General features: G+C 39.0%; 1 protein-coding gene across 3 annotated transcripts in view; it reads right to left on the bottom strand.

Moving 5' to 3' along the window:
- CDK14 (cyclin dependent kinase 14) overlaps positions 1-15425 on the bottom strand; it is a 258581-nt gene that overhangs the window by 81184 nt on the left and 161972 nt on the right. For all 3 annotated transcript variants that reach the window (XM_075705351.1, XM_075705350.1, XM_075705349.1), the window contains one exon: positions 13388-13511. In XM_075705351.1, coding sequence (XP_075561466.1) covers positions 13388-13511 — 124 coding nt within the window. The remainder of the gene's footprint in view (positions 1-13387; positions 13512-15425) is intronic.

Raw genomic sequence — 15425 nt, 5'->3', positions numbered from 1 at the left:
TAATGGGGTCCACAACTCAGTACAGTTAGTCTGTGGAGCACTGGAACACTGATGAAAGGCAACAATAGTCGCATGACCACTGGGATGTTACTCTATGGAGTGATTTAATTCCAGTGGGATACTACAATTTTGCTGATCCATCATTTCCCATCTAGAGGTAAAATATCTGGAGAACTTTGATGAAGAGAATACCCCAAGTCATGGTCAGCTACTAAAAGTCAAATCAAGTACCTGCAAATTTATTTACAAACAGATCAGATCCCAGGAACTGGTCTGGGATGGTTAATTTAATAAGAACAGGGCTACACGGAGAAGCAAGTATTTGACGAACATTAACATCTACAAACAGCACTTTTGAAAAGCAGATCTAACAACTATTTTATTTATAAATCAAATGACGCTGCCACTTGACATTACCCTGCAGGAGTGGAAATTGTGCATTTGAAAAACTGTCACCACATGGGTATTGAAACCATCAATTCTGACCGTACAAGGTCTGACTTATTTATAAACAGCACAATGCTGCAACTACCAGCCACCGACTCCTGGCCCCTCTACTGCACAGCCAATGCAATTAAGTTTGATGTGCCTGCTTTTCCAGCTAAGGTGTCACCCGAGCAGACATTTCTACGCTGCAGGACACAGCTGCATTTGTTCCATTATCCAGCCGCGTCTTTTGAACCACGGCTGCCCTGCCTGGCACAAATGGTTCTCCAGCGATCATGGAGTTTAATCCAGGCTGCTTCCAGTACCCGAGACAGACTATTTATAGATAAGACAAACACTCAGCTGATTTTTGTCATTGCTACAATATGTTATACTCTGCAGCTTACGTATTTCCTTAGCAGGTAAAACACTGTCTTGGCTGTTCTGCTGAAGAACTCGGGTACGTTTTGCATGTGCTATCACATTAGTACATACATTCACATACTAGGTAACACCCACGGCATCTAAAACCACACCTGCCTGCTCTGGTCTGCATCAGAGAAAAATGATCTGAAAACATCCGTACAGTACGGTACAAGCATTGGCAAAACTAACAAAAATTAAATAAAAATAATTATCTCAGTTATTTCACAGCTTTTTGAAATACATCAAAGAACAAAATAACTATGGGAGACTTAAAGATTTCACTAAATTTTACAATTATTTTCACTTTGCTTTCAAGTGTGAAACCATTAAGAAAACCTGTATAAGTACTGTTGCTTCTGTAAAGCAATATTATGAAGCAACTTCTTACAACAGAAATCTCTGGAGTCTCAGATTCACCTGCTCAATTGAACCACTCCTCAAAACTCGTTTAATGTATATGTCATCTTAAATTAGCTGAATCACAAATCTTAGAAGAAAAGTTTTATGTAAGAGACATTCCAATATGCTTAGGTCTAAATGATTATTTGACTTTGCATCAGTAATCAGGCATCTGTATTCTGGCAGAGCCACCTAATCAGTTCTTAATACAATTTTGTCACAGAAAAAGAAGAAATGAAAACAGACAGTTTCATTTTTAAAAAAAGTTACATTAGAAGAGCATTAAGGCTGTGCCTTAACAGCATGAATCTGGAAATATGTAGTTAAAAAGCAAATGTTCCTCATGCTGCATCTCTCTCTACAGTGATAGCGAAACACTGAAATGCCACTGCCAGCATAGCAAAATTGGAGCTATATGACCAATCGAGTCCATTATGTACAGATGTAAGCCTACTAAGTCAGCAGAATTACAGAACCCTGTATCACAACTGAATAAAACAAGTGAAAATTTGTTAGTACTAAAACCAAGCCATTCTTCTACCTATTCTTTCATTTAACTTAAGGACTATGGATGTAATTCTCCATGCAGTGTTTGATAAACACTACTTGTAGATTGCAAGCAAAGGATCCCTGATAGTATTTTGACCACAGACAAATTACTACTGTCATATTATTAGTACCTTCGAAACATTTAATGTTTTATTTAAACCACTTACTATTTTGAGTTTGCATGTATGAGCAAATTGTAAGTACAGGTGAGCACATCTCATTTAGCATCCACACCCTGCAACCTGTGTAGCAAAGCTGGTGGTAATCCTGAGCACTATAAGATAGAATGGGCAAAGAATTGCCAAAGTTTCAAAAAAATAACATTAGGCATTTGTGTTTTTAAAGTACATTTCAGTGAACCACTGCCTTTTTTTCTTATTCTCTTTTTTTTTATTTAGTGAGTTAGTTTTTTCCTAAGGTCTACAGACAGTTCAAAGCTGAATCAAATTTCCAGCTTGCTTGAAGAGTCCGTAACTTAACATCGGTGATGACAGTATCGACATAAAAAGTTTTTCCCTTCTAGTGCCCAGTAAGAGCTTTTACAATCAAATCAACCCACTGCAGTTAATATCTAACTTAAAGACCAATGCAACGAAATATCCTTAAAAGTAAATATTGCCACAAGAGCCAATATAACTGAAAAATTTGATGTCCGAGTGACTTAAAAATTGCTGCAATAAGAAGGATATAAGTGTGTTCATGGCTGTGGGTGGGAATAAGAGAGATGACATCTGAAAGTCTCCTTCTCCCTTATTTCCAATGACCACAGAAAAAAAATTGCTATAATACCTGACATATTATAAGCCATAATAGCCAAAGGTGGGAAAAGCTGAACTGACCTTGGAGGAGAGCTTGGCCACCTTTACCAAGGTGAAGATCTAACCAGCCATTCTCCCTACCATGTAACACAAAAGTCACATGGCAGCATTTCCTCCCCATGCAAAGCAGTTGTTAGTGTTCCCACAACACCCAGACAAAAAGCTGTCGATTCCTGATCTCCCACTTTTAATACTGGTACCTTGGTGTTTTTCAACACTTTGCTTGACCTCTTGGTCTTATAGTTTGATTACCTGTAACATATATAAGGGTGGCTATGTGGAGTTAACGTTTGTACAGCTCTTTGGAAATGTAAATCACTGGAGAAGTGTAAAGTATTACTAAGACAAGCACTGCCTGACCTCTTCTGGCTATCATGAAGGCCAATTGCTGCAGGGGAAATTCTAATCTTAATGCAGGTAGACCTGCAAGCGTGATTTTCATTCACATCAGTACGAACTGTGCATCTATAAATATATTTATATATCCAGCAGTGTCCTTCAGAAGAAATGAAAAAACCCTGCATAAATTATTCAAAATCACCTAGATAAAAAGTGACTGTATTGCACAAGGTAAGGTTTTAAACTGTCTGGGGCAAAACAAACAATGTTATAAATTACAGAGCCATCACCTCTTTAAAATGCTATCTCAATTATGGAATTATTTCATATCGTGCTAAATGGCACATCTCACTTGATGAACTGCCAGTCTCTGTTCTTGTTAATCTTTTTCTTTGCATATCAGTATTTTTGTTCTGACCTATGATGAATTCTTTCTTCTTTAATCCACACCATTTTCCAGTTATCCTTTAATTTCCACATAGCTGATTATTTCCTGTGTAAAATAAATCTGCGTAACTACTAACACATTAATGAAATAAAAATTATTTTAGGATTTGGTATAATTTTCTCACTATATAATACAGTATGTTCTCTGAAATAAGGAAACATTAAACAAAACCATAAGCAGACCAAAAAAGCAAAGATGGAGAGTACTATGGGATCAACCAGGATGACTATATTCAAAAAAATCTACCGTGATCATAGTCGTCATCTTGCCCCGTAACTGCCGTATCAGAAACAGGCAAAGAAGCTTCATAATAATAAAGTTTTACGGAAAGTTTAATATTTTAAATACAGCGGCTTTTAACCACAGTAGTAAAAAGGCAAAGGCTATGGAAGAAGCAAGATGTGTAGGAAGAGAAAATGTTCTCATACAAAACTGATAGGAGAACATGGTCACGTGACTGAATAAGGCTTTTTTCCAATTAAAAAACCCCTTGTCGTTACTGCCCAGATTTTAAATACATTTACAGATTCATTTGGATGGATGGATCTCTCTTGTACAGACAGCAGATCACAGTTCTACATGGTTTTTGTGCAATTATCACGTAACAGCCTGGTTGACACTTAGCTGGGGAATACAAGACAATGAAAAAAATCATGATTGTGGTAATAATGCAAGATCACAGTCAGCATTGAGCTAGCTGCAGAACGGATGACATCTAAATCCCATGTTGTTCTTAAGTAGAAAACACTGAAACAGATTTTTCATCACAGTTGTTTTAATGGTGTCATAACCAACTTCCTTTATTGCCCTTAATGGATAATTAAGATGCTTTCTTCCTATTTAAAGCCTCAATATAACTCTAACTAGTAACAACAGGAAACTGGATTGAACCCTAAGTAATCTGAGTGTGTTTAACAGGGGACCCATCTAGTGAGTCACACCAATCTCCAGCTCCTTAATGGTTTAAAAAAAATTTTTTAAAATTTTCCTTATCAGCCAATAATCCTACACAGTGCTTCTCAGTGGGAAGGGCTTAAGTTACAGCATCTACTTCAGTAATAGCTGAAAAGGATATTATATTTAAAGAATTTTAATTTCAGCTGTTAAAAATCGGTCAGTGAAGATTGACACAGCCAAAAATTCCGTGTGTGGCTCTACTTTGTATTTACTATTAGCAGAGAGAAGTTAAAGTCTCTTAGTTGAACAAAACTGAATGTCACAGTTTTTGCGAGCTGTCTCCAGCCAGTAAACCTGTGTCAAATCTATTCTTTCCCCATAGGCAATCAAACCCAATTTCTGTCCATAAGGTATTTTTCCAGCATCGACTCTCATGATGGCAATTTTTTTTTATTTAGATTTACCTGATACCTCAATAAAACCATCAGATCTATAAAGCAAATTAGACCGAGGTCCACAATGGGAACGACAAACCAAATAGATATGAGAAGCAAGAAGCGTCTGCAATGGCACTAGAGCACAGTCTCCTACATTTTCACCTCTAAAACAATGCACAGAAGAATCCTTCAGCCCAAATGCCAGAAATCAAATCTACCCCTTTGCGCTGCTGTTGCTTAAGATTTCCTGCCACCTACACATCTCCTCTCCCTCTCAACCACAGACCTCTTCTGGGCAAGATGAAAGGTCACGAGCACAGCACATGGAGCCCTTGCTCCTGGGAGGGGAGGGGAAGGAGGCAGCTTTGGCTACTCCCTTACAGCAGCCAGCGATACCGTTAGAAACTGAGAAGGAACATCTGGGGGTGGAGGGAAAGGCCGTCATCCTGGGAAAGCAAATAACTAACACAGCAGCCTGCCACGGGTCTCTGGCTCCACAGTAGCCACAGCATTCACACCCTACGACTTTAATACTTCCTCCAAGAGAAAAGATTTGAAGGTCCCCTAACTACCTATCACCTCTGCTCCCAAGCTGTGCCCTCCCCTTCTCTGGATCTAGAAAGCAGCAGGGATGGTAAGGGCTATTTTCACTGATGTGGTAGTGTGCGTTTGAGGGTGTGGACAAATGCAGCAGGCTCTGCTGCTCCAGGCCTTCAGCCCAGCTGCCACCGTGAACAGCATTATCAGCTTCTGCTCTCAAGGGAAAACACTGTATTTACAGCTAATTACAGAAATAACTGTCTTTTATAAAGACCTGCAAGCTAACTCAAGTTTGAGCAGTTCAGGTTTCACTTTCCAGGTTCCCAGTTCCTTTTTTTCTAGTTACAACACTGTCACTGAATTCATCTTCATTTCTTCATATTTAATACAAATAGAGCCCTCAAAGAAACCCATTACTGACCTCCCTGGGGGGTACAAGAACAAATTCTTCAGATTTCAAAGGCTGTTATCAAAGGGGAACAGGCTGCACCTGGGGTAACAGCAACCTCCCACAAGAATAATGGGAAATTGAGGTGCTGGAGCGTGTCCAGAGAAGGGCAACAAGGCTGGTGAAGGGTCTGGAGCACAGGCCTTATGAGGAGCGGCTGAGGGAACTGGGGTTGTTTAGCCTGGAGAAGAGGAGGCTGAGGGGAGACCTTATCGCTCTCTACAACTACCTGAAAGGAGGTTGTAGCGAGGTGGGTGTTGGTCTCTTCTCCCAAGTAGCTAGTGATAGGACGAGAGGAAATGGGCGTAAGCTGCACCAGGGGAGGTTTAGGTTGGAAATTAGGAAAAATTTCTTTACAGAAAGGGTGGTCAAGCATTGGAACAGGCTGCCCAGAGAGGTGGTGGAGTCCCCATCCCTAGAAGTGTTCAAAAAATGGGTAGATGTGGCACTTCGGGACATGGTTTAGTCTAGTCTACCATTGATTGGCTTAGAGAAGACTTGGTAGTGTACGTTAATGGTTGGACCGGATGATCTTCAAGGTCTTTTCCAACCTAAACGATTCTATGATTCTATGAAAAAAAGCACCTTTTTCTTTCTCTCTTCAATTCAGACAGGGTGTTAGAGGGGTCTATGGATCTACATTTGGGGTAAGCTGGTTCCCTTTATCCGTAGCAGCCTCTGATAACAAAAATCCAGACAGCTTCCAGCATTTCTACAGCCCCGAGAAGGCCTGCTGTTGAGGCAGCAGGAGCCCGCTGTGCGTCAGCTGCCTCAGAAGTGACCCAGGCTGCTCCTCCAGCTCATCCCAAGCGCCAGGCAGCTGCAGCACCACGGCCCGCTGTTCCTCAAAGCTCGCTTGAAGCCAGGAAGATCAGAGGTAGCCAGCCTACATAACTAGAGATGCTCTCGGAGGACTTTTGCAAACCATGTCATCAAGCATCGCCGATAATATAAAGTACCAGCTCTTCAGGCACCGTGACAACTTCTTATAGCAGCATCTTCAAGAATTGATACTCTGTGGAGCATTTACACAGAAAAACATAGCAGTTATCCACGCCAGCAATCTTTTATGCTATCCAACCTTTCATATGAATCTTATATGGTACATTATAAAATGAAATTCCTTACGGGTTTCTTACTGTGAAAAAAGAACTATTTTTTTTTCCACATTGTCAACACAGCTTTAATCATTTTAACAGTGAACTATACAGCAATAGTCTTGTCCCTCATGACATATCCCCGACATGCTCCCCACAGAAAAATCTGTATGGAAATTCATGGAAACATCCATTAATACTCAACTGCAGTTTTAAACTGCAACTCCATTGAGTATAATTCTCTTTATTACAAACCTCAAGCCTCTCTGCTCCTGCTATCTATTATTAATCATCCTGTGTATCTAGAAGGATGCATGGCTCAATCACACTTACTTGATTCTTTCTTTTACTACATCACAGGGCTTTATATTAACAAACTCTAAGAGCGTAAGGCAGGACTTCCACCACAGTGCAGACCTCCTGCAGCTCCTTACTCATCCAAGGAGATCACCAAAGATAACTGTTACTGCAGTTTGAAGATTTAAAAAAAAAAACAAAAAACCAAACAACACCAAACTAAACAAAACTAACAAAAATCAGGGCGAGAACAGGAGGGAAGGGGAAACATCTAATCAAGTCTTAATAAATAATAATAATAACAACAACAACAACAACAACAACAATAACAATAATAATAATAATAATAATATCATCCTCAGCAATCAGCAAGTTTTCCTACCCTTGTAAATTATAGTCAAGCTAACAATACCTTCTAGACATGTTGTTTCATACTGTAAAACCATATTTTGCATTTGTGCCTTGCAGGTACCTGCGTAGTCATACGCTGTGTCTTGGAGCCATGGCATAGTGAGAAGGAGAGTGTACATTCTAAAAAGAATGGCATCCCAGTTAAAAGATGTGACTACACTAGAGGTCCTTGCACTTACAATAACTGCACAATACAAAATAGAGACCAAACAGGTCTTCAAACTTCTCATCCACCCACTTTGTGCAGTTCACTTCTATTGCAGGTCTAGCAGAAAAGACAAATAGGAAAGGCAACTGCAGGGAAGTTTCACAAACAAGCAATCCCCTGAAATACAATCCCCAGCAGCAGGTTGATCAGCTCACAAGAAAGCAGGACAAGGGCCCTACTAGTAATTTGGCCAATTTCTCTCACAGCCTCAGAAGCACTACCACTGCCTCACATGCTAGTCAAGTTTAAATGTTTTGTTCTCTACACCCATGCCCTGAGGATTTTCTCAATGCATTGAAAGGTGATGTCAATGTGTCTACCCTCAAAAGCTATGTTTTATCTGAAAATCTCTAGTAACAAGTGCAACTACGTATTTTTCAACCCAGAAGCACATAATTATTCTAACTAAAGTATATGTAAAAGTAACCATACGATGATCAGATTAAAGGTCCGTATTGTCCCCAGAAGAGTCAGAATATTAGGCTGTTAGTGGATGTTTTGGGACAGAGAATAAGAAAGAAGGCACAAAAAGAGCAAATCCTTCCTGGAAAGTCCCATGTGGAAGGTGGGACCCACCTCCTACTTGATTGTTATCCCCTATATAGGGACTCTGTGCTAGAGTTTAAGTATGATAAGCTGGATGCAAACATAACTGATTAGCCGATCTTGATTTATATCAGCATATGCAACAGCTAAATGCCAATACCCAATCACTAAAAAACAAAACAAAACAAAAAAATCATAGTATATAGTGAGTCACAGAACCACACAAGAAGGAGAATTTGCCTAGTCCAACCTGCCAGATTGCTCAAAGCTTTGTCCAGTCAGTGAAGCAAATGAAGATTTCACCACCTCTCTGGGCGTCTCCAATGCTGAAGTACTCTCATAGTGAACATCTCCATCCTTATACCTAGTTATGTTTCAACTTATGACCATTATCCCTCATTCTTCCACTGTGCACCTCAGTAAAGAGCACCCTCCTGCTATGCACCACCATCCTCTTGGTAACCCTCTCTTAGGTACTGGGAGACTGCAGAGCTAGTAATTTCATTACACAAGGCAGTCCCATGGATCAAATACGATTTCCTTGATTAAAACCGGCAAACATTTTCTTCACATGTACAGAAATGACTTCCAAGCAGACTTGCTCCATCATTTTTCCCAGGGATGGTGGTTGACCAACCTGCAGTACTCCAGACCTTCCTTCTTGCCCTTCTTGAAAATGGGTACAATATTAACCTTTCTCCAGTTATTGGGGACCTCCCCGAGTCTACACAGTCTTTCAAAGATGATAGAGAGCAGCCTGACAATGACATCAGTCAGCTTTCCCAGTACCCTCAGGAGGCCTCCTGCCTGGACCCATGAAGTTGCATGGGTCAAGATCTCTCAGATCCCTAACTCAGTTCTCTTCCACTCACCCCTTCCCTCCCTGAACCCCATCTCTGAGAACAAAGGCTTGTGAGATCTTATTCATGAAGACCAAGACAACGAAGTCATGGAGCAGCTTTATCAGAGACTGCTGTGACTAACTCACCTGCCCCACTTAGCACTGGGCCTACATTTTCCACAACCACTTATTGCTTCTTTCCCTCACGCTCTTCCCGCAGCTTACCTTTGCCTCCTCAGCACCCTGTTGTTTCCCACCTCCTCCACCTCCACACATTTTCCTCCAAGATGCCTTAATCTCCTCACAGAGCTTCTGTTGCTAACATCAAAACCCTTCCAACACCCCAGACCCTTCTGCCTGTGGCCACTCAGAAGCACCCTCATGCTGAGTCAAAGATAATAAGCCTAGCAGAACTTGTCTGTTCCTTTGGTGTTTTCATCTGTATTTGCTCCTATAGTCTTTGGTACATATTTCTTAGAGGTTCAAAGTGACATTTTGAAAATAAGACATCACTGAAATGACATATGGCACTGGTTATAATATGTTCAATATGAATATAAATCACATATTTGCTTAGGTAACTATTTTGCTTAGATTACTAACCACCTGATCGCAACTAACTCTTGAAAAAGATATTCTTAGTGTTCGATCTTTGAGTTCATGCTCCTATCCACCGCCGTACAGACATTTGACACTGTCTGTAGTTAAGATAAATACATTTATTCTAGAAACATACCTTGCTTTCAAAACTGTGTGATGACTTTCCTAAACAAAGGCTCAAAGATTTTCTTTTTTTAAGTCAATACACATTCAAAGGCCAAATAAATGCATCTGTATACAGTGCAAAGAAAAGTTAAAGTGAAGAAATTACTAACCAAAGGCTAAGGAACAGCCATGGAGCCCAGTCTGTGTGGTAACTAGCATTAAACACAAGGTTCTATTCATTTAAGTTTGTAATTGCTTATGGCGTTACTCATTAAAGGTTTATAATACTTTATTTCTACTCAAAATAGACATATGTGCAGAGGAAAATAAACAAACCTGTAGACAGCCAAATTTACACCACAGGATCGAAAATAATTCTTGCACTTCATTTCATAAGGAGAATTCCTAATATACTTTAATTTCCTCTGGAATTTTAATTATATTGAAAAAAAGAATGCAGGAATGGAGTTCAAGGACTATTTTTCACAGCAACAATTATTCAAGGTGTAGTCTCCCCTATTATATCTTCTCAAGAAAGCCATCTTTTAGAGCTCATCCATTTTTAATTTGATAAAGTCTCTATGTTCTGTTCTCCCTTTTCATTTGACTGCTGAGTCTTCTCATAAATGTTCATTTCCTAGCAGGTATAGCACAATGAACAGAAAAGCAAACCACCGTTCATCTGAACAAAAGACACTCCCACACAGTGGAGTATCTATGTCTGGGAGCCCTGCTGTAGAAAAACACATGCCCACGGTTATTCAAAGATTCCACTTCAGCCGCAGCGCAATGCACTGGCAGGCATGAATAGCCTTTCTTTTACCTTGTTTATTCAAGAACTATGATCCACTACAGCCTGCTTTTAAGTATTTGATATCCTACACTGAGGAGATTAAATAAACCCGATGCCAAATGAAAAACTTCGGCCATGCTGTTGATTTTTTGTAAACTTATGAAAGCAAAATCTGAAGGTCTTGTCCTTAGAGACTAAAAGGCCTTTGCTCTAGGATTTTATATTTACTGTGCTAGCAAAGTCAATCCTATCTCTGACAAAAACTGATTTCTTGACAGGTTCTCTCCTGCCTTGAGTGCATCTGAAAGCAAAACACCCATGTCTCTAATTTCCATACTGCTCCTCATGTAATTAATCAAATATGCAATCTAACCTGACTTCCTTTCCAAGCACATTATTGCAAATTAGTCATTCATGGGAGAAAAACATGAAGAGAAACAGGACTGTATTTTACATTTTGCTTAAGAAGAATCTTTCGTACTGGGAAGGTGAAAGATGGGCTATAATAATACAATGTTTAAAGAAGAAAATATGCACAGGGGTGCACACAGAGAACACATTGGTGTGCTCTCATTTCTCATGCCTCCAGTGAAAGAGGTCACGACCCTTCAGACTTTAACCTCATCACTTCTAATTTTTCATCTTGGTTCTCAGAAGAGAAATTTAACCCATCTGGTTTTCAATTTTATGAGGTCATGAGCCAGGAAAGAAAATCTAGCTTTAAAAAAAAAAAATGGAGATATATAATCTTCTCTCAGTGTATAAGAGTAGATTACGCAGATGTTTCTGTTAGGTCAGGACAAACTCGCAAGAGAAAAAAAAAATCCCCTCCACAATATTACACATTCATATGTCTGCTACTGGGTATTTCTTTTTTTGGTTGAACTTACACATCTCTAGTCTCTCTCTCAAAATCATACACAATGGTCAACCTTAAATTCCTGCCAACACAAAGCTGGGAAAATTCTGCCTTTGATGTCATCACTGGGATAGTTAGCCTAGTGCCACAATGAGGCAATAATTTCATCAGAAATGATGGCTACATTTCCTTCTACAGCAGGGCAAAACCAAACATCCCACCCTTTCCTCCGCTCTATGGCAACATCAGGCAATACAACCAGAGAGAGGTCAACCTATGTCTGAGCTGGACATTTCATTGATCGGTTCACACCTCCAGCAAGGTGTGAAAAGCACTTTCACAGTGCTGGTGAAAGGTGGGGTTTTTTTTGTTTTCTTAAAAACACATCTGAAAGGTTTACAGCCTCTCTCTCCCAAGCCACAAAAGCCATAGAGCTTCAGCAACATCCCCCCCTCCAAGCCCCTACACGTTATCAAACATTTGTAAGATCATCTACAGAGTTTTCAGTATCTACCAAAGCTAGAGCACCATCATCACAATCTCTTGAAGGATGTATAATATGGGGATACTTGTATGTCAGACAAATTAGTTTTGTTTTATACATATAAAAGATACAACAAAACTAGTCATCTCAAACAGTACAGCACCTTCAACAGAGGGCTAACTCATATTTCAGTACAAGAAAACTTAATGATTCACCTGTTTCATGTATTTAAGAGATGAAACCTCATAGCAAAATGCAACATGCAGGAATGCTTTTTTTAAGCATCCCTTTAAAACACTTCTGGCATCTTCCAAGCTTTGAAAAAACGACAACAGAGAATGGTATGTAAAACCAGATAATAATTGTTTCTAATACTATTTCTCTAATTGCCTTACAATCCAAAGGCCAATCAAGTTCTTGTGGACTGTGTCCACCTGAGGTCCTGGTCCCTTCTCCAGCATAGCAAATACACACTGAGCTGTTAATTGCAGTAATGCTAATTAAAAAAAACATGAGCACATTAACAGTGAAATTGCCAATTAGCACATAAGGCTCCCTCATTACTGCTGCTGCATGAAATGTGAAGCCCAATGTGGATAGCAGTCATAAAAATAAAAGACATGTTAAAAAAGCCAATAGGTCACATTTTCAGCTTACTTCAGAAGTTCTGCTGGAATCAGTAGCTGAGAAGTTGACCTACAGGAAAGAAAGAAATTCCTACAACGTTTTGTAAAAACCACTAAAGAAATATATTGCCATTTTCCACATCTGCATTCACAATGGTTTTCAGAGGAAAGAGTACTTGCCTGAGTGTAGCCACTAGAAAGCATTAAAAAAAATTTTAAAGAGGCCAAAAGGCTAAAATTTCAGTGGACAATTTCCCCTGACTTTATATTCCACATAAGGCTTCCCCATAATGGACTAATGGATACTGAAAGCAGTCCAGATGATCCTAGTTTCCTTTATTCTTTAGAAGGAATATTTATTCTTGTGTCCTTCAGTCTCTTTCAATGACCATTTTATGAAAGTTAATCCAGATCTCCACAACCCTAGACCTGCTTCCATAGTGTGTGTTCTTCATATAGTCTGTATTTCCCCAGGTCTCTCTCTATTTTTTTTTCTTTTCCTTTAAAGGTTTTGAATTCTAATTCAGAGGTCTCTTGGTAAATAAAATTGAAATACTTTCAGCATTATCTTCCTTGTGAGAACTGGAGTATATATTTGTTTTTCACTTGCTCCCTTTTAATCAAGCATTTTGTTGACCATAATCAATTTCTTCGCTCAGGAGGAAAATGTGCAATTATCTACAATGAAGAAGGTGTGTCTAAGGAATAGGGTGGGGGGAAGAGAAATCAATGGAACCATCTGTCTGACATTCCTACAACATTATAAGAGACTTGTAATTAACTGCTTGCCTACCAAAGTCTGCCAGCTTTAACTCCCCCGTGTCACTGATCAGAAGATTCTGTGGTTTCAGGTCCCTGTGCAAAATGTAACGCTGGTGGATGTAAGACAGTCCTCGCAGCAACTGAAATAAAAATAACTGAAAAAGAGGGGGACAAAAAATGACCTCTGTTAATATTTTGCATATAACCACAGGTGATTTCTTCACAATATGCAGGGTGCTTGCATATTGTGGTAACATTGTGCCAGAATTCCTCCCAAACTGGCGTAATTCCCACCCAAATTTAACACAGCAAAATTTCCATCTAAAAATTACCTTTGCAAGGACTAACCCCAGCCTCCAAGCCCTACTATATCATAGATTCAGTTTGCCTGCTTTAAAAAGAACAAGAGCAATACAACCATGTGCAGAAGGCTCAATTTCTACCAAATTATAATTATACTCCATTTACCCATATGGCCTTAGAGATTAGGTGGTAGCCTGAAGACAGATGTGTATCTTCGCTAATTATAGGAAACAACAGTACAGGGTGGATAGGAATGATGAGATAAGGCTGGGGGATGGGACACTGGAGCTAAAACAAAGAATGAATTAATAGTATAACAATAATGCCCATGTACCCGAGGAAATCTGCAAGTATGACAGGTTTTCTCCTTCAAAGTTTTTTTTTTGTTGTTTTGTTTTGTTTTTTTTAATGGGAGTTGTGTATTTTCATTAGGAAATAACAATTCCCACTGAACCTAAAGATGACTTTTGAAACCTACTTGTAATAGTCTTTAAGGTAAATTTAGATAGGAACCTAACACATCCCCCATGTTTCTTTTAACCCTTCACTGGACTCTACAAATGCTTTCCCTAGAGCTAAGCACTGATATTGTGTATTTTTGCAATTTACAACTATGAACAAAGAGCTGGATGATGGAGATCTTTTGTCCTCTCCTTTTCATCTCCTCTCCCATCATTCTTCTGCATTCTTATTGGCACCTGCTGTGAAAGGCTGTAAGTACTACCTTCATGGATTTTGTCAATACAAAGGGTGAACGATCGTTTCCCAGGAGTTTTCTCTGCAGTTTTGAAAAATCTCTCCTAATATACAGACTCTTCCTATTGCCTGAAATATTTTAAGAAATACGACAGTTGCCAAATGGGAACACAACAAGCCTTTACAAAGCCAAACACAGAGGATTCAAGAGTGGATATGGACCTTGTGCCTTACAGCTCAGCAGCTACTGAAACATGCTCTCTCAGAAGACATGGAAACCACACCAAAGATTTGGAAAAAGTCAACCCAGGCACATGAGAATTTCTAATTAACTTGCAACACAAGCAACCTATTTAGTGACTGCTGAAGTGAGGAGACATTATAAAAAAAGGTTACAAAATCTGATTATAGAAGAGAATAAAGGCTGACATGAAAGAAACAGAAATGTCATGTTACTGAAGTTGAAATGAATTTAATTGCATTTCATTTTTTCCCCAAGCACAGACACAATACACTGTATGTTTAGCTATTTAGCCAGGGCACAAAGAGCCATATCAATCACCTTCTTGCCAGGGTTGGGTCTAACATGTGCTGAGTAAACCTAAGAGCAAAATACAGAAACAAAAGAAAGAATAGCAGGAAAGTCATAAGTAACATGCACGTTCCTTTTTGAATTGTGGTTAAAATGGAACTAATGGTACACAAAAACTATTTTAATAAGGGCAGACAGCAGAAACAGCTTTGATTGCAGCCTTAAAATACAAATTAAATTCTATTAAATGTCTTCAAAATAATACTTTTTTACTAAAAAGATAGGGAAAATATCCAATTTGCTAGGCTAAATCAATGGCATTTAAATTCAAACATTATTTTTAAATAGGCAAAGAAATTTCAATTATCATGTTATCTTACAGCACAGCAATCTTTATAATTCAACATATATTTATTAATGTGGGCTTTCATTTGGCTTTAATGCAAAGAGTCAAGGGATTTGATATGACATGCTAAGAAAAAAAACCCCAACAATTTCACAGCTAAACAGAATAAATGTCTACTCTTGAGAACAGTTT

The sequence above is a fragment of the Pelecanus crispus genome, chromosome 2 (assembly GCF_030463565.1).
Source record: "Pelecanus crispus isolate bPelCri1 chromosome 2, bPelCri1.pri, whole genome shotgun sequence".
In the NCBI taxonomy this organism is placed as follows: Eukaryota; Metazoa; Chordata; class Aves; order Pelecaniformes; family Pelecanidae; genus Pelecanus; species Pelecanus crispus.
This window is presented reverse-complemented; position numbering and strand designations above follow the sequence as displayed.